At 34.0% G+C, this 23,481-nt stretch overlaps 1 protein-coding gene across 1 annotated transcript in view; it reads right to left on the bottom strand.

Annotated features, from left to right (window-relative positions):
- Positions 1-1,365: 1,365 nt before the first annotated feature.
- LOC129226213 (cell adhesion molecule Dscam2-like) overlaps positions 1,366-23,481 on the bottom strand; it is a 174,337-nt gene continuing 152,221 nt past the window's right edge. Inside the window, 3 exon segments of the mRNA XM_054860812.1 lie at positions 1,366-1,869; positions 13,840-13,976; positions 19,029-19,239. Of these exon segments, the coding sequence (XP_054716787.1) occupies positions 1,811-1,869; positions 13,840-13,976; positions 19,029-19,239 (407 nt within the window). The 3' untranslated portion in view covers positions 1,366-1,810.

The following is a 23,481-nucleotide window of genomic DNA, read 5'->3' as shown; positions in this document are numbered from 1 at the left end:
TTAATAGCTGGAACAGTAGACTCACTGAGATTTTCTCATGATAATTACTTTTTTTTTTCTTCTAAGGTTCGGCTCTTATGTTTCTGAATATGCCTAACATAAAAACTAAAAACTCTAGCAAATGTCCCCCTGTAATTGTGTTTAAATGTCTAACCATTGAATTTCGATAGTTATTTCCTTATAAGCTTTTATTGTGTACTTATTCTGTGTTGGGTAGAAAAAGCTTTTTAATTGATGCTAAAAAAAAAGTAATTATGAAGTTAATTGTTAATTTGTCGATTTTTGGGGCTGTGAAACTAAAATTAATACAGGTTTTCAATTCATTCCTTGATTTAAGTTACTAGTTTAAAAGTGTCTTTGAAAGTTATTGGCTGGGTTGCATAGTGGTTCAGCTTTGACCTCTTAGGCCTTTGGGCTTGGGTTGAAAACTGGTTCCACTGGGTGTTTTCAAGGTACATAACATCGTCAGTGTCCATGTCATTTGATTATGCAGCATGTAAAAGATCTCCTGAGCATTTCTTTAGCTTGAGTACACTCAGCAAAATCAAATTTCTTGTGCAGAGTGAAAGCTTAGGTGCCTCCATCTGGTGGGAACTGAGTGTCAAAATTCTCAAATGGTATTGCAGTTTTCTCTGAAAGTGGTGCCAAATGAAAGAATGGGTGCACTAAGTCTGTAAAGGGCAAGGAAAGAATCTCAGTCCCACTAGAACGAAAAAAGCTTTTTAAAACTCCCCCCCCCCATTATGTATATGTTTTATCATAAACCATACTGCATAAGTAAGATGTACCATTATCAGCTTATAATGTTGTGAATATATGAATTCAAAAAAAAAAAAAAAAACCTCTACATTAAAAAGAACATACACACAAACTCAAAAGACAGATAAATTTCTTAAAAATATAAAAAAGTTTATTTACTTGATGAATATACCATTTCATTAAACAATGTGACATTACTGAAATATGAATATTTTATAAAAAACATAATTATAGTTTCAACATTCAGGAGCATTTTAAATTTGTGTCGATCTCAGATTTTTCAGCATTAGCAAGAGGTGCATTCAGTCCTTTCAAAGACCATATTTTCAACTGCTATACAATCACAACAATTTCATGAAGGTGATGACCACTCTGCAGATGACATTCTGTTTTTTTTATCAAGGTAAATTATTTTTTAGTCAATTAATAATTCCAACTTCATTGATGAATTTTAAATGAATCTTTAATGGAATCAACAGCTCACTTTTAGAATTAAACAACAAAATTTAGAATCTTTCCAAAAAACAATTTTTTTTTTGTCATTAAGAATAACCATAAACAATCATTATTTATATATATATATATATATATATATATATATATATATATATATATATAAATCTTCAATTAGGACAATTGACTCTCAAAACTGTACTCCACTCTAAAACACACTTTTTGATATAAAATTGTCTATTGTGCTTTTCTGATAACTTTTTAGAACAATTAATGTCCCGAAAAAGATAATTAGTAAAATGTCATATAAATTTCTCAACACCAGAATAGATATTTTCCACACTCTCCGTGACACAATAACAGAATAGATGGTTAAGCTACCAGCTTCCACACCACTGTTCATCGCACCTATACCCCTTTGGGGTGGCAACCCTAATAATTGGAAGGAGTCGCCGGACGGGCGTAACCAGGGGCACGGGTCCCTCCGTTCGGGGGTCCCCCTGCCCCATTCTACTGATCTCAGCAGAGTATTTATTCTCCAATGTGGAGTAGGGCACTCAGACCAGTCTGAATAAGAAGTTAAAAAGTCTGTCTCTGGTCAGCAGTCTATGATGTCAGACTTGGCTTGGGACCTCTGAGGAGGTCTTCGAGGGAAACCTGAAATTAAAAACACATCATTTAACCAAAACTGTTTCTGTCATATAAATCTCTGTCATTTTATTTATAAAACGCTTGAAAATAGAAGATTCAAAACATGATAAAGAAAGAAACAAGTGAATTCAGAGAACACATTCACAATTGGTAGATCCAGAAGTTTTTCAAGGTAGGGATGATTGAGGGGGACCTAGTCCAAGGAGGAGACTACATTTCTGATTTACATCTGCTTGGGGGGGGGGGGGGGAGAGGTAGTTGAAAGAGGTAAAACCAAAACGATACATTTAGGTTAAATATGACCTGTCTTCCTGTACGATGAGACATCTGCCTTGCGTGCAGAAAATTGAAATTGGCTAATCTCTTTATAGTAAACTAGCAAAAATACCCGGCATTGCCTGGGTCAGTAATAATTGTCAGAAACAATCGCTACTTTCTTTCGTTTTCTGTTTTAACTGAAAGAACTTAAAATGCACTGCTTTGACGTGATTAAAAATCGAGCTTCTTCCTTACCCAGAAAAGTAAAATAGCAATAAGTATAAAGAACCAACGAATATTCATTAAGAAACGAAAGCACGAATTGAAGCATATAAAATTTGAAGAATTTCCAAAATATGAACTAACAAAAACAAAGATCACTAAAAAAAAACCATGCCTAACTTCATTTAATTAAATAGTACACACACACACACAAAAAGAAAAAAAAATCTCTACTATGTTTCCCTTAGGGTGCGAAAAGTAGAGTTTCCAAATGTTTAAATGACTTTAAACTCATGTTTGCTCCAGAGAAACTTTGATTCAAAATTTACATTATGATTGCTTTTAATGTTGCTGTAGTTAGGCAACGAATTTTCGAAACAATGGGTTTAATCTTTAATCATTTGATGTGGAAATTACATGACATTTACTGTTTTCGATCACGACGTTTTTAAACTAAGTTTTTCAGCAATAAATTATAGCCTAAGAGTTTCCTGATAATATAGCTATCTAAGGGGAAAAAATGGTTAAAATCCGTCCAGTAGTTTTGAAGTTTACCCCCGACATCCGGACAGAAGTAGCCCTTTATGTATAAAGATGAGGATACAACTCCTAAGAAAGCAATAAATGTCATGCTTGCTCCGGAGAAGCCTTGATTCAAAATTTTCATTGTGATTACTTTTAATACTGCTGTTGTTAGGCAACGAATTTGCCTAACAATGTGTTTTATATTTAATCCTAACATGGGGAAATTACATGAAATTTACTGTTTTTCACCATAACTTTTTCAAACTAAGATTTTAAGAAATAAATTGTAGCCCAAGTTGCTCCCCGATAATGTAGATATCTATGGTGAAAAATGGTTAAAATCCGTCCAATAGTTTTGAAGTTTACCCCGGACATCCGGACAGAAGTAGCCCTTTATGTATAAAGATAAAAGTAAGGTTTCAAAGAAATTCTGGAAGGAAGTCTGTGGCAGACGTGCGTCCAGGAGACCCATAGCACCTACTGTCTCGAAATTTTGTATAAAATTATTTCTGGCCCTGAGGGTGTGCACCTGGGGTTTCATTTTTTAAAACTCGAATTAGTTTTTTTGTAATTAATTTTTTAAGCTCAAATTTCACGTTTATTGCCTATTATTGCCTATTAAAGGGGTGAAAAAGTACTTCCACATATTAATATTATGTATCGCTGGAAAGGGTAGAATTTTCTGCATTCTACGCAATTTGTTTCAATGCTCTAACTTAAATACGGCGGGAGTAATTTGCGTTGTAGCTCGACGTTCATTAGGCTTAACTAAAAGTTAGGCACTACTTTCCTCATTAAATCTATCAGTAAAAAGTGAAGGAACTGTCCTACAGTTTTTTTTTGACACCACTGGAAAGAGCGGCGTTTTTTGCTCCAGATCTAACTTGACCTATGGTCGAAAAAATAAGCTTCTATCTCCAAAGGAAAAAAAGTTACAGGTCGTTAAAAATAAAGTTCGAATAATCTCACATCCATTAAAATTACTGATGTTTTATTTGGCGTTGCCATAGTTACGTCTTTTCTATTCGCATGTTTCTTCTTTCTTATTCACAAACTTTTAGGGTTTCGATTTTAACGCAAAATCTTAGGCTCAACTCAATTCAAGCCCAGAGTTAAACATCAAAATACATTACTAGAGACCACGAATATGAAAGCGACTCTTCAAACGTACAAAACTGCAGTTTTTCAATGCTTATGAGCCCCTTATCCCTTACGGCTTTGCAAGTTCGTACAAGTTATTTTGAAACCCAGGGAAGGGGTGCTTTTTGATCCAAAGGGAGCTCATTATGTGTTTTTAATCTGTTGCTTTCTAATGGACGATTTAAATCTTTGCGAATCAAATAAGATTGTGAAGCAATCTTAGGGGATTGGTGAGCGTCAGCGAGCAGGGGGCAAGGCCCCCTAGTTTTTTAAATTTCTGCAAGGTGGCGTCAGGGGCGCCCTGAACTAAAATTTTTGGGAGAGCTTAAAAGTCTCAGTTTGCCAAATGGAACTAAAAATTCTGCAGAATGATGACAATTTTGCTGAATCGTCAGAGAAAATTTGCAGAATAAGGAATTTTTTTGGGAGGTCACAGTGACCTCCCATCAGGGCATGTATGGGTGGCTTATTCAATTTCAGGAACTGCAAATGCTGAAATTATCTATGGTAAAATCTGTTTAAAAACCTCAGAGGCTTTTTTAAAGGCAACCTCCCCCCCCCTTTTTAGTCAATTATTAATGAGCCATATTTCAGTTGGCTGACTTTTTTTCCCCTTCTTAACGGAGGTCTCAAATGAAGTCACATGCATCAAAGGGTTAAGTTCCCATTTTAAGAAGTTATCTTGTTTAAAATGCTTGTAATTTCAGTGCCAATTTTACTCCTATTTGTGCAATGTTAAATGAAAACTGTTGTTTTCTCTGTTTCTCACTTAAGATATTTCACTCATCAATCAATCTTCCTTTCAAACAACATTTTGGATTTCATAGGGTTCATTTCTGTTGTTGTTGTAAGTTTTTAAAATTTTCTCTCCCATAGAAAGCAGTCAGAATAGAAGAACACTGTTTAACATTTTGTGAACTATAAGTTTTGCGTTAGAGTATGGACAGTTTTTATGTTTGAAAAATATTACAGTAATTTTAAAAACAATATTACTTTTTTGTTAATAATAATAATAATAATCGAATTATGAACTGTAATTTCTCCATGTTATTTGTACTTGATTAAAAATTTTTTTGACCTTATGAGACATCCCCCCACGGTCCTTAAAGGCTGTTAAAGATGTTTTGGCCAGCTCCGGCCTTAGTCATACTAGTTCTGAAAAAAAAAAAGAAATAGGTGGCATTTTTTCCTTTCTTTCTACTGGGACTGAGTTAGGCTGTTTAGCCATTTGCAGACCTAGTGCCATTCCATGATATGGCATTCAGTCTCCATGTGCCACCATTAAGGCATGGATATCAATGACAAATAATTTTGACGCTCAGTTTGCACCGGATGGAGGCACCTGGGTTCTTTTCGATGGGAAACTGCACTAGAGATTCAATTTTGTCGAGGGCACTCAAAGCCAAAAGAACACCCAAGGGATCTTTTAAATGCTGCATATTCATATGACATGGGCATTGACCATTTTCTACAGGTGGCGTTATTGATAAGGCAAAAGAGGTGGAGGACATGAAAACTACGATTTATAAGGGGGTGAAACTAATGCAGTGTTTGTATTGTGTTTACTAAACAGTAGAAAATTATATGTAAGTATCAATATGTTACCCAACAAATACCTAAAATGTATTCAGGGGTGCCCACAGTGGGGGGGGAGGGGATTTTTTTCTAGAAGTTTTGTTTCTTTAGAACATCAAATTTTTTCATTTTGGGAAGGAAAAATAACTTATTCAACAAGAAATAGATGCATAAATAATACTTTTTTCCAAGTACTTTCCAAAATTTCATGACTGTCTCTTTTTCAATCAAGGGAGCATCAGAGACGAGATGGAGTTGGTGTCCGTTTCAAAGCTGGATCAGACGATTTGCTTTCTTTTTAATTTATTATAAATTTTCTGGAAGGGGTAGCGCAATTCTGCATGATGAATACGTGTAACAGTGATGAGAGGGAGAGAGATCAAAAATAACTAAAATAAAAAGTTTTTCCCTCTCCTTTATTCAATGTTTGTAATAATTCTGACCACTGTGCTCTAGTCTTTCATTGATTCATTTGTACCTTAACAATCGTTAAGAACTAGTTTTGAAGTTTGGGAATAACATATTTTTAATCCCTCCAATCGACAATTACTATATTTTCTTCATAAATTAGCTTAAGTTTATGTAGAATTTTTCATTTCACTTTACTATCATCTTCTCTACCATTTTTAAACTGATTGTTTCAACTTATCATTAGATGATTTTTATTAAAACTTTCAGTGATGTTGGTTTTCACTGATGGAAGCAGAACAGTCTGTTCTTAATGTGTTTTAATTATTTTTTGTAAATCATTTTTACTTTCTCCTATATCTGATATACATTGAAGAATATTTGATCCGTTAAAATTCTTGAATTCTGATTTTTGATGTGTGCTGAACAGCTGAATCCATTTTTGAGGATTTCCGAAAAATATCTGTTAGAGTATCTGTGTCTGATCCATCTTTTTTGGCTATGCAACTGCCATTTTGGAAAACTTCTAGGTGAGCGCTCCCACTGTAACGCCTGAATAACTCTTTATCATCGAGAATAGCCTAAAACTGCATTTCCAGAACTGCAATTTTGAAAAAAATATAGGAGAGAGCCCCTGATTCCCCCCTCTCTCCTTAACACAATCAAAGGCAATCCTGAAATTGCGTTTTTGGAGTATCAATTTTGAAAAACTGCCGGAGGAATGACACCGAAATTTAACCTTCCACTAACTTTATCAAGATCTATCAAAACTGCGTTTTTAAAGCTAAAAGATCGAAAATTTAAGTGAAGCGCCCTTCTTCCTTCCCCCACTCTCGTCAACAGTAATAAAGATCGTCTTAAATTTGATTTTCAAGGCTCCAATTTCGAGAAAATGCCGGGAGAGTTCCGGAAAACTCTTTTTCTTAACGTCACAAAGGTCGGCTACAATTGCAATTTTAGAGGATCAATTTCTGAAACCTGCCTGTCCCTTGCCATAGATAGCCTAAAATAGTGTTTTTAAGACTTTAATCGCGAAAATTTTCCTGGAGCGAGCTCCCGAATCTCCCTTCTCCCTAACATTAACACAGATAGTCTAAAACTGCGTTTTTAGAACTACAATTTTAAAAACCTATCGGAGGAGAGCCCCCGAACCCATCCCCTCTTCCTAACACAACAGTAGACTATCTACAATTGCGTTTTTGAAGTTTCAATATTGAAAAATTACTGGGAAGGGTCCACCGAACCTTTTATTCCCCCTAAGATCATAACATCACCAGAGATCGTCTGAAACTGTGGTTTTAAAACTACAATTTCAAAAATTTTCCGGGGGAGAAACCCCTGCACCCCCTAACTAAGTGGCTATACTATTTCCGTTTCAAGGTTCATATTGTATACATCTAGTAATGACTCCATCTCAAACCAGAAAGTTGAACCCACTCTCCCTGTAATTACTCATACGTTTCAAAATAAATAAATAAATAAATAATGTGTAGCAAAACTCAGGGTCTCCAAAACTTGTTTACTCAAGGTTCACAATATTTCAGTTCAAATGGTATTTGTTAGCGCAACCCCCAACTCCCCCCCAAATTTGACTGGCAATTCAATACTCTAATAACTGTTATGTTTAACCCGATTCGAAAGCGATAATTTTTTTTGGGAGGGGGGGGGGAATTTGAGCTATTGAGCTTGGGGGGGATGGGCACCCCTGAATGTATTCTGTTCTAATTCCATTAAAAATGGACAAAACAAGATCACACAACAAAGTTCTGCCCCCATCTCTTTTTCAAACAAAAAATTTTTTATATATATATATACATAGTTATGATAAGATACCTAAATAAGTGTTTGCCAGGTTGTCCATGAAAATATGGTTGGAAATATATGGAACTTGCTGCGTCATCTTAGATTCTAGGTACGTTTTTTCGGTTTAGTTTCATGTTTCAAAAACTATTTACTTGCAAGTAAAATCATTCATTGATAAATTAAAGAGCATAAAATTACCTTTTAAAAAGTTCTTATAATTCTATTGTAGCTGTAAGAGGTGCAGAGATATTTAACCTTAGAGTTCATGAATTTTGAACCAGAATTCAAGCATAAAAGAAGAGTGATGTGTTGGCCTGTCCCTGAGCCCCAAAACAAAACGACGAAAAATTAGTCAGTTTTACAAAAAAATTCGAACTTTGAAATTAAATATCTCTACACCGCCTAAAGCTACAAAAAAAAAAAAAAAACATCATTTCAAAGTTAATTTTATGCTGCTTAATTTTTAATCAAATAATTATTTTACTTGCAAGTAATTAATTTTTGAGGTAGTAAACCATAACTGAAAAAACACTTACAATCCAAGGTGGTGGCGAGGGTTCCCCCTACTTAAAGCCATATCTAAATAGGGTACCTAGCCGAAACATATTTCTGTAATCATAACTATGTACAAAAATTACGGTTTGTTTAAAAAAACGAATGGATGCAGAAAATTGCAGTGAAAGCTTAGTCTAGGAGTAAAATCACAGCTGCGCTCAGCAGGTCATGATATTTGAATTTCTTGACTATAATCTCAGTATCTTAGTCTGCCCTTTACCGGAAAAAAAATTGGAAAAAATAACCCATTCCTGTTCTAAAATGTCTGGAAAATTAGATATTAGTGTAAACCAGTGGCAGTTAACTTGGTCTATTAATGCCTACTGCAAAGACAGATCCAGCCTAGCCCAACCCATTGTATCTACATGACATTCACATTTGATGTAATAAATACCCAATGATCAAACTGTTGAACAGTACAGGATCTTTAGCAGTAAATTACCACCTTTAGCCAGCGCTAAGGAAGAACTATGTGTAATATAGTCTAAGATCCTGCTAGGCTTGACCTACGCTGATCAAGTTTCCGAAAATTGTAATCATAAATGAAGATCAAAAGTCGTAAATAAAACGCTGAAAAAAGGTTGACTACCTTTTTTGGGACCCTAATCATGGTTATCAGGAGCTAAAAGGTACCCAACGATGAGATAACTTACTCTCACTGAGTTTTCGAAAATTGTTGCCATAAATGAAAAGTAAAAACTGTAAATAAAAGGGTAAAGTACCTTTCTCCGAACCGGAAAAAGTCAACCTTTTTCCGATCCCTAAGCAGGGTTGCCAGGGGTAAAAAGTGGCCAAAAATGAGTAATTTACTCTCATTGAGTTTCCAAGAGGTAGTTCACCTATTTTGTATTAACTAATCAGGATGTCACGAGCTAAAAGGTGCCCAAAAATGAGGATTTTACCCTCATCAAGCTTCTAAAAATAGTTATCATAAATAAAAAGCAAAAGTTATAAATGAAAGGCTTAGCTAAGGTTGTCTACTTTTTTTCGGGTACCTTAATTAGGGTTGTTAGAGGCTAAAAGGTGCCAAAAAATGTAATTTACCCTCAAAGAGTTTTCACTTAAGTTACATGAAAAAAATGTAGGTAAAAATATTACAAACACGATGGTATAGGGTTGCCCAAGCAAAAGTGGTCAAATCATAGGGTTATTGCAATTCGAAGTTGCAATAATTGAGTAACTCTGCAGAAAAGCTAACTTTTGGTTGAGCTTGCAGAAAATTTTATTGCGCTGGTAAACTAAAATTTTGGGATCTTAAAGTACACTTGGTTGTTGATAAGTTGTAGTATTTTTGTGGGTTTAATTTTATTAGCTTTTGTGTAGCATGTATGTAAACTCTTGACAAAACATGACTGGAAATTTTTTCCCTGGATTGTAAGCTGTCATAAATTTTGAACCCCCCCCCCCCGCAAATTTTGTACTTTGCCATTTTTTTTACAAAAAAGCTGTTTTAATGGGTTACAGTTGTAGAGTTTTAACATTTAATTCTGTAATACATATTATCATCCAAAGTGGCTATTGCAATCCTTCACATCAAGAAGGTCAAAATGTCCCTATTAAAATACATTTCAACCATAAAAAAATGTACGAGGCGTATCTGGAAAGTAAGTACCGTTTTGAAAAAAAAGCTATAAATTTTTTTTTTAAAGATTATTTAATGTTTACATGAAAGATCATACCTTAAATTATTTTTCAACATAGTTTCCACCATTGTTAGTCACTTGTCGTAGCGGCTCACCAGCTTATTTAAACCTGCCTCAAAGAAACTTGCCGCCAATGAAGAGCGCCATAAATTTACAGCGTTTTTTGCGTCGTCATCACAAGCAAAGCGCCTACCTCCAAGTTCTCGTTTCATATGCAGGAACAAGTGGAAATCAGATGGTGCCAAGTCTGGGCTGTACGGCGGGTGATTAAGCTCCTCCCAACCGAACTGTTCAATTAGTCTTTGAGTGTCACGAGCAGTATGGGGCCGAGCATTGTCATGCAGCAGCACAATTCCTTCACTGAGCATTCCTCTACGTTTGCATTCAAAAACTGGATCACAGAACGAATTTCACAGTCGGCGGGATCATCGATTTTTTTAAACATTATATACGGCCACAGTAAACGCAAAACACAAGACAAATCAACCGTAATGGCGCAAGTTTGTAGCCGATGAACAGAGGAAACAAGTACGTATGCACTGAGCGCCGACAGCAGCGCTGCAGCGGCATTAGAACGAAACGGTACTTACTTTCCGGATACGCCTCGTATTTTAAAAGGAAAAAATCTGCTTTTTCTAATGGTGTTTACAAAAACAAAATTGATGGAAGCAAATATGAACACACTCTGGCACATTGAAAACAAGCTATTCTTGATGTGAAGGATTATGATAACCCCTTTGAATGACAATATCTTTTACAAAATTTATACTTATGCTCTGCAACCGTAACCCATTAAAAACAAATATTTTGACAATAGAGTTGCGAAGTACGGGCTTTTGAATTACTTTGCTTCAGAATATATTACAACCTAAAATCCAGGAAAAAATTTCCCCTCTGCACTTTTTCATGAGTGCTACTCAAAATCTAATGAGCTTAAACTCGCAAAATTACTAGAATGTATTAACAACCAAATAGACTTTAAGATCCCAAAATTTCAGACCTCCAATGCTATAAAATGTTTTTAAAGTTTAACCAAAACTTAGCTTTCTTAGCAAATTTACTCTATTATCTAAACTTCTACTCATGACAACCCTATGATAAAACCACTTTTGCTTAGACAACCCTATACTACTGTATTTGCAATATTTTTTTCTACATCTTTATGTACAACTTATGTAAAACTCTATGAAGGTAAATTACTCATTTATTAGCCCCTGACAACCCTTGACAAGGATCAGAAAAAAGGTAGACAACCTTACTTTAGCATTTTATTTACAACTTTTACAGCCATTAACAATTTTTGGAAACCCAAAAGGGAAAATTACTCATTTTTCGACACCTTTTAGCACCTGACAACCTTGATTAGGGACTGGAAAAAGGTGTTTCATTTACAGCTTTAAATCTTCATTTACGACAACAGTTTTTGGAAACTCTATGAGGGTAAATAACTCCTTTTGGAACACCTTATAGCACCTGAAAACCCTGATTAGGGATCGGAAAAAGGTAGATAATCTCACTTTAGTGTCTTGTTTACGGCTTTTGCTCTTTATTTGTGGCAACAATTTTTGGAAACTATGAGGGTAAATTACTCATTTTTGGGCACTTTTTAGCCCCCCCCCCCATGACAACCATGATTAGGAACTGGGAAAAGATAGACAACTTTACCTTTGTTTTATTTACAACTTCTTACCCTTTGTTTATGAAAACAATTTTTGAAAACTGGATAACAGTAAATTAGTCAGTTTTGGCATTTTAGCCTAACAACCCTGATTAGTTCACTCGAAAGAGGTTGAGATTCTTTTTTTCATGTTTTAAACATAACTTTTACTGTACTTTCACGGCCGGTGTCAATAATGCTGCGAGATTTCGGGCTGTTGTGCCGTGGTCTGAGTGTTTCCCCAAACATTTCGACCCCATCTGCGGCTGTCATCTTCAGTGTTTACGTGGTCAAAGCTTCCAGGGTAGCGAATTCCTAGCAACTGATGCAGATTTCAAAGTGTTGTCACTATTTATGTGGGAAGAGCTAGCTCTCTCTTCGTTCTGGGCCAGGATTGACTGATGAACGTTTGTCCTTGTTTCCGGTTGGCTTAAACTTGAGCTCTCTTCATCCTGGTTGGGGATTCTGAATGAATCTCTTTATTCCCAGAATGAAGAGAGCCCAAGTTTCAGTCAACCAGAAACAAGGACAAACATTCATCAGCCAATCCTAAACCAAAACGAAGTGAGAGATTTATGTAGGAAGAGTTCAAACATAAATAGTGACAACACTTCAAAATCTGCATCAGTTGTTAGGAAGTCGCTTTCCTGGAAGCTTCGACCACACTAACGCTAAAGATGGCCGCCAGATGTGGTCAAAATGTTTGGGGAAACAACACTCAGACAACGGCACAACAGCCCGGAATCTCACATCATCATAACTTTTACTCTTCATCTATGGTAATAATTTTTGGTCACTCGATGAGGGTAGGCCAAACCTAGTAGAATCTTGCTCTAATATGCTGACAGCCCAGTTACCACACCCATAGGCTGTAGTTTCGTCCTTGTTGTGCATTTATCGGTCTGGAATAGTGAATAACCGAGCTGGAGGAAAATGTTATCTCATTGAAGAACTTTTTCTACCAGTTTATTGACACTCTGTCAGTTTCAATGAGATGATGTCTGCCTCCAGTGTGATTAGACACTATTCCAGACTGATGAGTCCATAAAAAGGACAAAACTGCAGTCCCTGGATGTCAGGGGTGACAGTGGACTCAAGTTAAATTTTCTGAAGATTGAAATTTTTTGGAAACTATGAGGAAGCTCTAATTTTTCGAATTGTCCCCGTTTGACCATCACCCAATAGGATGATATTTTTTGAGGTATAGCGTAGAGATGCCTTTGAAACTAACCTACGCAAATTTTCAGCTTCCAAGATTCTAATCCTGAGGATCTAGGATCTAACATAAAAGTGATCTAAAATGACAGATCAGCTTTTTGTGACAAATTGCCATGTTTAGGCTAAGGTTGCAGAAAATTTGATCACACTGGAAGCCTGAAATTTTAGGAGCTTGAAGTACATTTGGCTGTTAATACGTCCCAGAATTTTTGTAAGTTTGAGGGTAGTAGTTTGAAGTATTAAAATTGCAATTTTAGTCAATCTTTGGTAGTGTTAGGAAAAAGAGGTTAGAGGAGGCTAAAGGTTCATCTCCAGACAAGCTTTCAAATTTGACTTGTAATTTTAAGAACATTTTGGAAACTTTATTGTAAATGAAGGTTAGGGCTCCCTCCCGAAATGTTTTCCAAGTTGAAAACAATTTTTGGCAACCTTCGTTAACATTAGCTGCTGGGGCTCCTCCTCAAAATTTTAGGGCACTGAAGTTGAAAATCCTCATTTTAGCTTATCTTTGTTGACATAAAGGGAATGGGGAAGTTTCAAGGGCTCTTCTCTGGAACTTTTTTAAAAATGAACTTTGAAAAATGCTTAGTTGGCCCTCACAATCAGAATTTTCAACATTATCATGCCAAGTAAACATAATTGAAAATTATTTTCGACAGTTACTCCTCACTTACGGTTTGATGCCTAATAGCAACAATAAAATGTCAAATTTAAATCCGTAACCGAATGAATTAGAGAAAACTTGTTTCTTTTCATTCCTACTGTCACGTTTTAAGGATAGTTTATTGAAATTTTACACCCTGTTTTTTTTTCTTCATTTTTTTTAGTTTATTAAATGAAAGTTTTTCCTGTACTTTTCACTTTTCAAACATTATTTCATAAAAAGTTTAAGTGTCCAATTAGTTCAGCATTAAGGGGTTAAGCTTTTCTCACAAAATAGTAATTAAAAATATATTAAAAAGACCACTTTACCTCGACCTAGTCGCGCTACTTTCTCTTTGTCACATTCTGTTTCAGACTGGTCATTCCCAGAGCTTCCACGAAGAGCAGTATCAGCATGGCTGAAAGTATAAATAGTTCCCTCACTGTCACTCTCATCACTGGAAAGCCTAAAGGAAAGTAGAATTTTCTCAATAAAGCAAGACCAATGCATTGTTTAACTAATTCAGAGAAAAAATCACTCAAGAATTGGTACCAACCGAAGAAATCCAGAATGGAAAAAAAAAATCACTACTGCAATACAAGGATGCGATTAACAATAATAAGCAAAAAAGGTTATTAATTATTATATTAGGAATGGCAATGTATTGAACCTAATATTCCTGCATTAAAAGACCAATAAAATGGTTTCAATTATCAACTCATATGAGTTAATTTGATATCATCATGCATAATAGTGACAATACAGAGGTGGATCCAGGATAAAATAATAAAGAGGAAACTAGGACGACTGGTCTCAAACAAAAAAACCTCCTAATCATGAAGTGAAGGAGGGTAAAGGGGGGGGGGAGTGTTGGTGTTCACTACTTAGGTGGTGTACACCAACGCTCGCAGCCCCTAATAACTGAAAAACTATGTTACCATTTTTGCTTGAGTTTGAACAAACAAAATTCTTGCTTCTGCATAGGGTATTTACCTGTAATGAGGGATTTAAAATTTTCCCTTTTTTATTATTCTTTGTGATTTATCAAATTTTTTTCCATTGAAAATTGAAAATAATCTAGGATTTTATTAATTGTGACTCTTATCATTTACTTGACCTCATTATTCTGATGGGGACTTTTAGAGAATATTAAACTTATTCAAAAAGAAATTTTTTTGAAGCAATTGCTTCAATTCTGATGTGCTTTTTTTAAACAAAGAATGTTGTCATTATTTTAAATTTTTTCACATTCTGAAAGAGGGTTCTGGAACTATTTTCCTTATCAAGATAAATATTTTTATAGGGACCGTTGACGGTTATTGAAAAATAACTCTTATTCTATCAGGGATTTTAAGAAACTTGACAGGGATCAACAATCGAGTTTGCTCAAGCAGCATTAGAAAAAATCCGATGGTAATTCTAATTTTTAAGGAGTAATGTCCAAATTTTAATAGGGAGTTTTAGGGACTGTTGCCAATTACTTGGACAGGAAGTTTTACACTATTTCTTTTCTTTTATTTAAATCTGATTGCTGAATTTGTGTCACTTGATGTATCTTTTATTTTCAGGGACACCGCACAATACAGCCAGGAAATAAATAAAAACTCCTTGCACAGAATCTATTATCTATTTTTAAACATTGTTACCGAGTTTTTAATACAATATTTAAGGGGGAAAAAATCTCAAAACTAGCATACCTACTGGCATTGAGTAATGAAAACTCTAATAGAAGGGGGGAAAGAAATGAACCTAACTGTAATGAATATTTAAGGATATGTCACAAATAAGGACTGTTGAAATATATTTTGCTTAAAAAAAGAACATAAGCAACGACACTGATGCTGCCATTTTGTTAAGGAACACTAAAAACTGTTCAAAATGCATTCAAAAGTTCTAATGCTCCCGACATGAAGGAGAATAAAAACCCTTATGTTCAAAATAATTCAAAAATTTGTTGAAATTTTATATCAAGGCCACATTTAATTTTTTACAAAAAGAATTGTGTTTACAAAATTAAATTACTTTCTATAAGGAACATGTAAAACACATTATAAAATAATAAATTATACCAATAGCAATAATGTTCAAGGATTATTAAAATCAATAGAGAAACAATCAAAAAACATACTAGAAAGGTAATGAAATACAACAGATGAATGGAAAAGACAACAGAATACAGTGGCTCTCAAAAGCAAATACAAAATGATAAAGATGAAATGACTTGCAATCTACGGTTTGCAATTTTGATTAACAGTTAAAATAGCGTCATTTTTTTTTTTTTTTTTTTTTTAAATTCAAGCACATTTTTTTATTATGGAATTTTTCCATAATATGCATTTATACTTCTTAATCTTTGCTCGTATCCTTGCTGCAATGAGCAGATAAATAACAGAAGTGGAAAATGAATAAATATCTCATCAATACAACAGAAAATAATACCTACTCAATAACTTATTTTTGAGTCTTTTAATTTAATGTTTTAACTGTGTAAATGAAAATATATATGAATTATTATGTGTTAAGATAAATGATTAATAATAGAAGGTAAAAAAAGAGGAATAAATACTTTTTAAAGTCTCGCTTGTAGTAAACAAAACTTCATGCATTGTAAACTGAAAGACAATATTTAGTTTCAAAAAACTATGAGTTATGTCTGTTACGTGTCTTGTTGAAACTTACCATTGTAAATATTTAACAAAACTAAATAAAAAAAACTAAGGCATCATGATTATAGTCTGTATTTAAAGAAATTTTTTTTTTCAGTGTAAAGAAGCAGCAAATTTCAGCAAGGATTGATAATTAAGACAGCGATCCTCAACTGATCTGTCTTTAAGTTAATTTCATTTAGCAAATTCAGAGTATTTTGAGAATGCATTTGTTCATTCGAAATGAAAGTGAAAAGTGTTATTTTGCATGTGACAAGATTTGATCATTAGCCCAACAAAACAAAGGAAAAAGAGAAAAAAAAAGGTGTTTGAGAACCACTGTCTTAAGATCAAGAAGTATCGGTTGCATCTTGTTACTTACAATAGACGTCGACACATGAGGCTTAAGCCCTGCTGATGAAGAGGCACAATAGGTGAGAAGAATCAAAGGCCTCTCAGTGCTGGTAACAATGGTAACCAAATCACTGAGTAACTCATAAAAACAGATGCACTAATTGATTGCTACTTATCCCGCTTCTGATGCTGCCTAAAAGAAGATGGAGGATTCAATGTACTAGTTGTGGCAGATGAAAATGAATCAAACTTATTAGCCTGTTAATGCAGTGCAGGGTATTTATAATTCCCTCTAGAGTTTTGAAGTGCTATACTAAAAGAACTTTGACACATACAGCAAAAAAGAACATCTCAAAGAATACAGAAACAATTCAAGTTTTTCTTAAACACTTTTTGGAGGTGCTCTATCTCCTTGGCCATACCGCATACATCAATGCCAAAGTCTAGTTCCTGGAACACATGGTACTATCAACATTATTGACAGCTAGTTTTATCAATCTATGCAGTTTAGTTAAACTAGGAGGCAGTTCTTTTAACATAACCCCACAAGAAAAATGCACAAGGATAACATCTACCCCCCAAAGCACTTATAGTACCATGTTGAGTATAGTATGTCCCTGATAAGTTGATCTATGACCTTGACTATGTTTACCTCTCTTTTGAAATAATAGAGAAGGATAACTGGCATTAATTTGAGTTTGGATGCTTGAGTAGTAGTTTTAAAAAAGTATTCCAACTCAAATTCAAGCCAATAACATGTCCCTTTTCATAGGACTCACCAAAAAGAGGTAAGTATTGTCAAGGTAATAGCTCAACTTATCAAAGTTGATATAGAGGGTAGCAGGAACTGAACTGTTGCATTGATGCATGCTGTATAACTGCTGCAGGCAGAGAAGCTAGCATGTTAATAAAACTTGAAATGCTTCTGCATTCTTACACATGTTGTTTTCAGCTGTAATCTCCATATTTTTAACTATAGCACTTTGAAACCGAGGAAGGAATTATGAATAACCCCATGAGTTTTTAATTTCAGTTTTTGCTTTTAAATTACTAGGATGGCCAATATATACATTGGGTTGGCAATATCAGGTTTTGTTTTAAATCAGGAGGAAGATTTAGCTAGATTAAACCAAGGTTCCAAACAAGTGATGCAAGTGGAGCACTAACAAGATACAAAATCGCTGAAACATGGTAAGGATTCTAAACATCTTGAATGAAAACAATAAATTTCAGAACACAATTTTCAATTCATTTAACAATTACACCAAATCTAAATATTTATAGAATTTACACATGGGTGCTCACAAAGGAGAGGGACATTGAGAAGAGCAACTGTCTACCCTGTAGAAATTCTGAAATCTGTTTCGTCATTAAAAAAACTGTTGAAGAAAAATTTAAAAATCATTAAATTGCATAAGTCATTTGTTAGTTTAAGTTCATTTACTAACTCAGAAAAAAAATCATACAAAGGCTTGGTCATGCTTTTAGCTCTAAAATTAATTAAATATTGCACTTGAAAGAACCTAGCTACATGTAACAAAATAGAACAGCAAACGTTTTACATGATAAACTCAAGTGGTGGCAAGCAACTTGCTTATTAACGCCACTGACTGGAATCTTTTAGTTACATCATCTTCTACAACTTTGAATATAAGTGTTGCACAGAATAAATTAACACGTTATTATTTTTGTCTGATATGTAATTAAAAACTTTGGCTGAGAGAAAATTTTAATCCCCATAAATAACTTTTCAAAAATCTGTTCCCTCAAGAAAAAATTCTACAAATGCCAATGTTTCTATACAATAGTAATTGAAAATTTTGAGGATAAACATTTTTTGAAGCATGTATGTTACACATATACAAGAAAAACCATAAAAAAACATCCAATAACTTTTTATTACAAAATTCTAGAATATCCAGTTATTTTGTAAAAATGCTGAGAATTTATTGTTCTTCTAATAGTTAAAGAGCTAAAATTAATACCTAATTTAGCATTCGGTAACAAATGCTAAAATATACAAAAAATGAGCAGAGGTCATATTCAAATTGTTAATCACTTCAAAATTTACTCTAATGCAACTATAATTTGCACAATGGTCAACAATTTAATAAGAAAAACGTATTAAGGGGATTTTATGAAAAAAGGTTACAAAAACCCGAAATATTTTACCATTACTAGTATAGCAATTTTTATGAACCAACAAAAAATGGCGTAAAAAGTGAGATAATGTATGAAACGGGCAAAGTTTCTACTGTAATCTTAAGAGCTCCGGTGCAAAATATTTATTTCTCCTAAATATGAAAATTTATAGGAAATTACTTAAAACATTACTATTAATGAATTACATCAAACTTTTGAACACTAGAGTGACATTTTATTAAGCTATTACAAACAGAAAATTACTAGTATAAAATACAAGCATTTTCAAACTAAATCACTTTCAAAGAAAAAAATACATAATGTTCTTTTTGCTTTTAAAATTATATTTAAAATAAATCATTAAAAAGGAACCTTACCCTTTTTTAATTCCTTTGGAGCTTGATTTCTTGGCACCTGACTGGCTTCGCCCCTTCTGTCCTCCCCAAGACGTCCTTGACCTCTCCCTGGGAAGTGCTCCGAATCCCGCCGGAATGATTCTGGCTTGATGAGGAGTGTTGACAGGCGTGGCTTCATCCGAAGTGCTGGAGTCCGTGTTCTGACCCGAAGCACCTGGCAGGGAAACAAAAACTAAATTTAGGTTAGGTTACGGTGGTTAACTAGGCTTTAAATACAAATGCATTGCAATAAGAATATTGCAACACTACATACATAAAATAAGAAATAACAGTTGATACAATAACAATATTTTATACAATTAATGGTACAGTATAACCCTGATTTAACGATTGTCAAGGGACTGGAAAAAGCTATCGTTACATCAAGGATATCGTTTAATTGAAGAGCGTAGAGATTAAATGCATTCAAATCTGGACCAGTGAAATGATCATTAAATTGAGGAAATCGTTAAATTGGATAACATTAAATTGAAGTTATACTGTATCATAATAATATCTAAAATTAGTCAAAGACCTTTATAATCATAGAAAGTGAAGATGAAACAACGTTTTAAAATGATTTACTATAGGTTTAAATATTTTTTAAATTAAAAATATAAAATTATTCATTTTTCAGTGAATGAAACACATAGTTATATGTTTCATCCATGAAACATGAGTCATATGACAGAGACAACAGTTCAACTAATTTCAATTTCAAAGCAAAGAATCGTACCATAGAACTAACCTTACAATTTTTTTGTACAATCGAAGCAGGGGGTATAAGTGCAAAAAAATAAATTTGGAGATAATTAGTGTTAATAGTAGGAGCAGGGTCACCCTAATGGGAGGTCATTCTAACCTCCTAAAAAATCCTTTTCTGACAAATTTTAGCTGACGATTTAGCAAAAATTTGGAGACAGTAGCGTTTTTTCCTTTTACATCTCAGTGTGCATACAATAAAACCTGCAAAGTTGACCACCATTGTAAGTTGACTGCTATTATCGGTACAGAAAGTCCTGGATCATTATATTAACCTCCATAAGTTGATTACTAAACTACTGCACTGCAGGCTGTCAACTTACACAGGTTTCACTGTACTTGTAAAGGGTGTCCCAAAATTAACGCAAGATTTGAATTTGCCACAATTTTTGCTGTGAATTGTTGGCAGCCACGGAAAAAGAACAATTTGACAGCTGGGAGTTTAGGGTTAATAAAAATGGAGTGTTATGCTATTATACAGCCAGCGAAACAATTCAATCACTGCATGAGGAATTTCCTGTTCGTGTACTCTCTCGTTTCGGTGATATGAATTGTACCCTAGATCGTGTGATTTTACATCATTAGACTTCTCCCTATGGGGTTATTTGAAGTCAAACGTCTATGTCAGCAATCCCACAACCACCTGCGCATTACCTAATTGCGATATCGAGCGCCAATAACAGTAAACTGCTTGACCCGCCCAAATTCATTATTTTTCAAATAATTGTTCGATAATGAAAACGCATTATAGAATCGAAAACGCTCCATTTGTAATAACCCTAGACCCTCAGCTGCCAAATTGTTCTTTTTTTCAAGATTGCCCACAATTTATTGCAAAAATGGCACCAAATTCAAATCTTGCGTTAATTTTGGGACACCCTTTATTTTGCCACTTGGTAATTTGGTCTGAAAGAATTTCCCCGCTCCCTAAAATTTAAGTTTTGGGGCATCCCTGAGGAGGAGAAACCCTCATCTGTTTTGTGCAAGAAATGCACCCTGGTAGGTGCAGCAAAACAGTATGATTTAGTAAAACTTTTCAATGAAAGTCTACCTATGGTTTGGTCTTGGTACTTGTTAATCTAAGTCCATTTACATAGCCTTGCTCCCCATTGCTTCAAATTCTAACACTAGAATTTTATGCAAACTATATATTACAATATGTAGTGATGGATCAAGTCAGAATTGATGAAAAATACTTTATATTGGACAGAGAAGAATCAAATTAGGATCAGTTGGAGATAATGGAAACGAACTGTAATGCTTAAAAACTATTGTATACTGTGTTATTGTTCACCAGTTATTATCCTGTAAACTGCATTCAAAAACCATACTTTTGAAACAAATATAGGTGAGCAAAGAATAGGTAACATAAAGAAAATATTATGACAGTTCCTCAGCATTTTGAACAACTGTGAGGAAGTCATAATTATTTGAAGATGATGGTCTGAAAAAGTTCTTTATCTAAGGCTAAATTATACATTTCCCTCTCCAGCATATCTACAAACACAAAGTAATTTGGCTTCAACTTGTTTTATTTGTCATGTGGAAAGGTTACTGAAAACATTTATTTATGAATTTCACCTTCTTTGCAATTTATATTAGCGATCTAGGTGTTTCAATTTACCCATACATACTGGATATGACACATAGAAACAACTAAGCTTGTCATTCTTTCTATTTTTTTCCCTTTGCAAGATTCAATTTTGATGCAAATTATACTTTTGTTTGTATTTTACATAAGTTTAGCACATAATTAATAATTTTTTAATTATTTCTTATTTTACATGATTTGAGATAACATTTGGAGGATTCAGCTGGTTGGCCGAGAACTAAGGGACTGCATTTTGAGTATTGTTGCTGTAGACTTTTTTATGCTTCTAAACTGATAGTGTATGTCATGATTATACACTTACATCAACCTCATGGGAATTTAAATCACTCTTCCCATTTACCTCTAGTGTTTGGGGTAGATAAAAACATGCTGGGGTAATGGAAACAGGATTTTTCATTCACTAACCAATAATCACTAAACCAATTGTTTCAAACTCAAATTGAGTCAGAGACTATAGTTTTGAATGCAATGCACAAAATGTTATACAGTCAGTTGTCAGCTCCACTTAATCGGGTGACGGATAAATGAATATCCCGATTATACAAATAAAGCCTTCTGGAACCCAATATTCCCCACAGATGCAATGTTAAAGATTCCTGCTTAATCAATTCATTTCCTTGGATAATCAAAAAATATTTTCTCAGCAAATATTTTTGCTGAGAAAATTTTTGAATAAACAAAACCTAAATTAAGTAAGAACAATTATACAAGAAATATACCACCAGCTCAGTAATTTCCAGCCGAGGACTGCAGTTTCGTGCTTATTAGCACTCATCAGCTTGGCATAGGAAGTGACCGAGCTGGAGGTGGAAAACCTCTTAAAGAAGCCAAGAGTGCCAAACAAACTGGCAGCTAATATAGAATTTTTGAGTTGAACCGAACCATTGCTTCAGTCACTTGTCTAGTCAGTGCTAATTCTATATTAACTACTAGTTTGTTTGGCACTCTTGGCTTCCTTAAGAGGTTTTCCACCTCCAGCTCAGTCACTTCCTATGCCGGGCTGATGAGTGCTAATAAGCACAAAACTGAAGTTCTTGGCCGGAATTGACTGAGCTGGTTGTGTATTTCATGTATTTCTGCCTTAGCCCTGGTTGTAGGGCGGTAACTTAATGAAAAAAAAAAAGATCAATTATAGACATAAAAATATGAAATAGTTTCCGCCAATGACGGGTGAGAAAAACAACATTCACATTTCATCAAAACATTTTCACTATTTTATCTAATTTCTTTTGCTGTTGCCATTAAAAAAAAAGCGCTGACAAAAATTAGAGTTAAATAATACAAAGAAATATAAGTATTGCAGAAGCTAACAAATTAATAAATATTAAATGAGGCAGTGAGAAGCAAATGGATGTAAGTGGAAAAATTAAAAATTTGGAGATAACCAGTACAAATGGTAGGGGAATCCCTCCTCTGTCTTGGGGTAAGATATAGTACTAGTAAGCCCAAGTAGGTGCCGCTGTATAGCATGATTTAGAAAAAAAATTCAATGTTAATCTTCCAAGGGCGTTATTCTTAAAGTCGTTTTATTCAAAATTTCAAAATGTCCACTTACATCCCTTTGCTTCTCACAGCCTCAAATGTAAAACACAATAATGAATTGATAAATATTAAGTGTAAAACGGGACAGACAGAAAGGGGGGGGGAGAGTTACAAAAGTGTTCTCAAAAGACTTTCAGCAAGCAATCTACAATTATAGATGTTTTCAAAAAATAATGTAATGAAAAAAGGTGCTAAAAACAAAGATTTTATAATCCAGGTTTTAAGTTATTTTTTATAATTTTCATACCAATTTTTATGTTTAAGGAATATACTGTTTTGTTGTTTACTTAGCTTATTTCAAAAACTTTTTACCAGTAACATTAATTACTACATAAAATCTATCATCATGTTGTACAAAGCACAAAATATTCTTTTTGGACGATTGAAACCTACAAGATTATTCAGTGGAATTTAATTAACTTGTTACACAAATTGAAAATCTTAACTATAATGTATAGATAGTTAACTTTTCTGTTTCACTTTCTCAAATTCTTTAAAGAGGACTGTACCTTTTAATTT

This window comes from Uloborus diversus, chromosome 7 (assembly GCF_026930045.1).
Source record: "Uloborus diversus isolate 005 chromosome 7, Udiv.v.3.1, whole genome shotgun sequence".
NCBI classification, from domain to species: Eukaryota; Metazoa; Arthropoda; class Arachnida; order Araneae; family Uloboridae; genus Uloborus; species Uloborus diversus.
The sequence above is the reverse complement of the archived record's forward strand: the minus strand, read 5'-3'. Positions and strand labels throughout refer to the sequence as shown.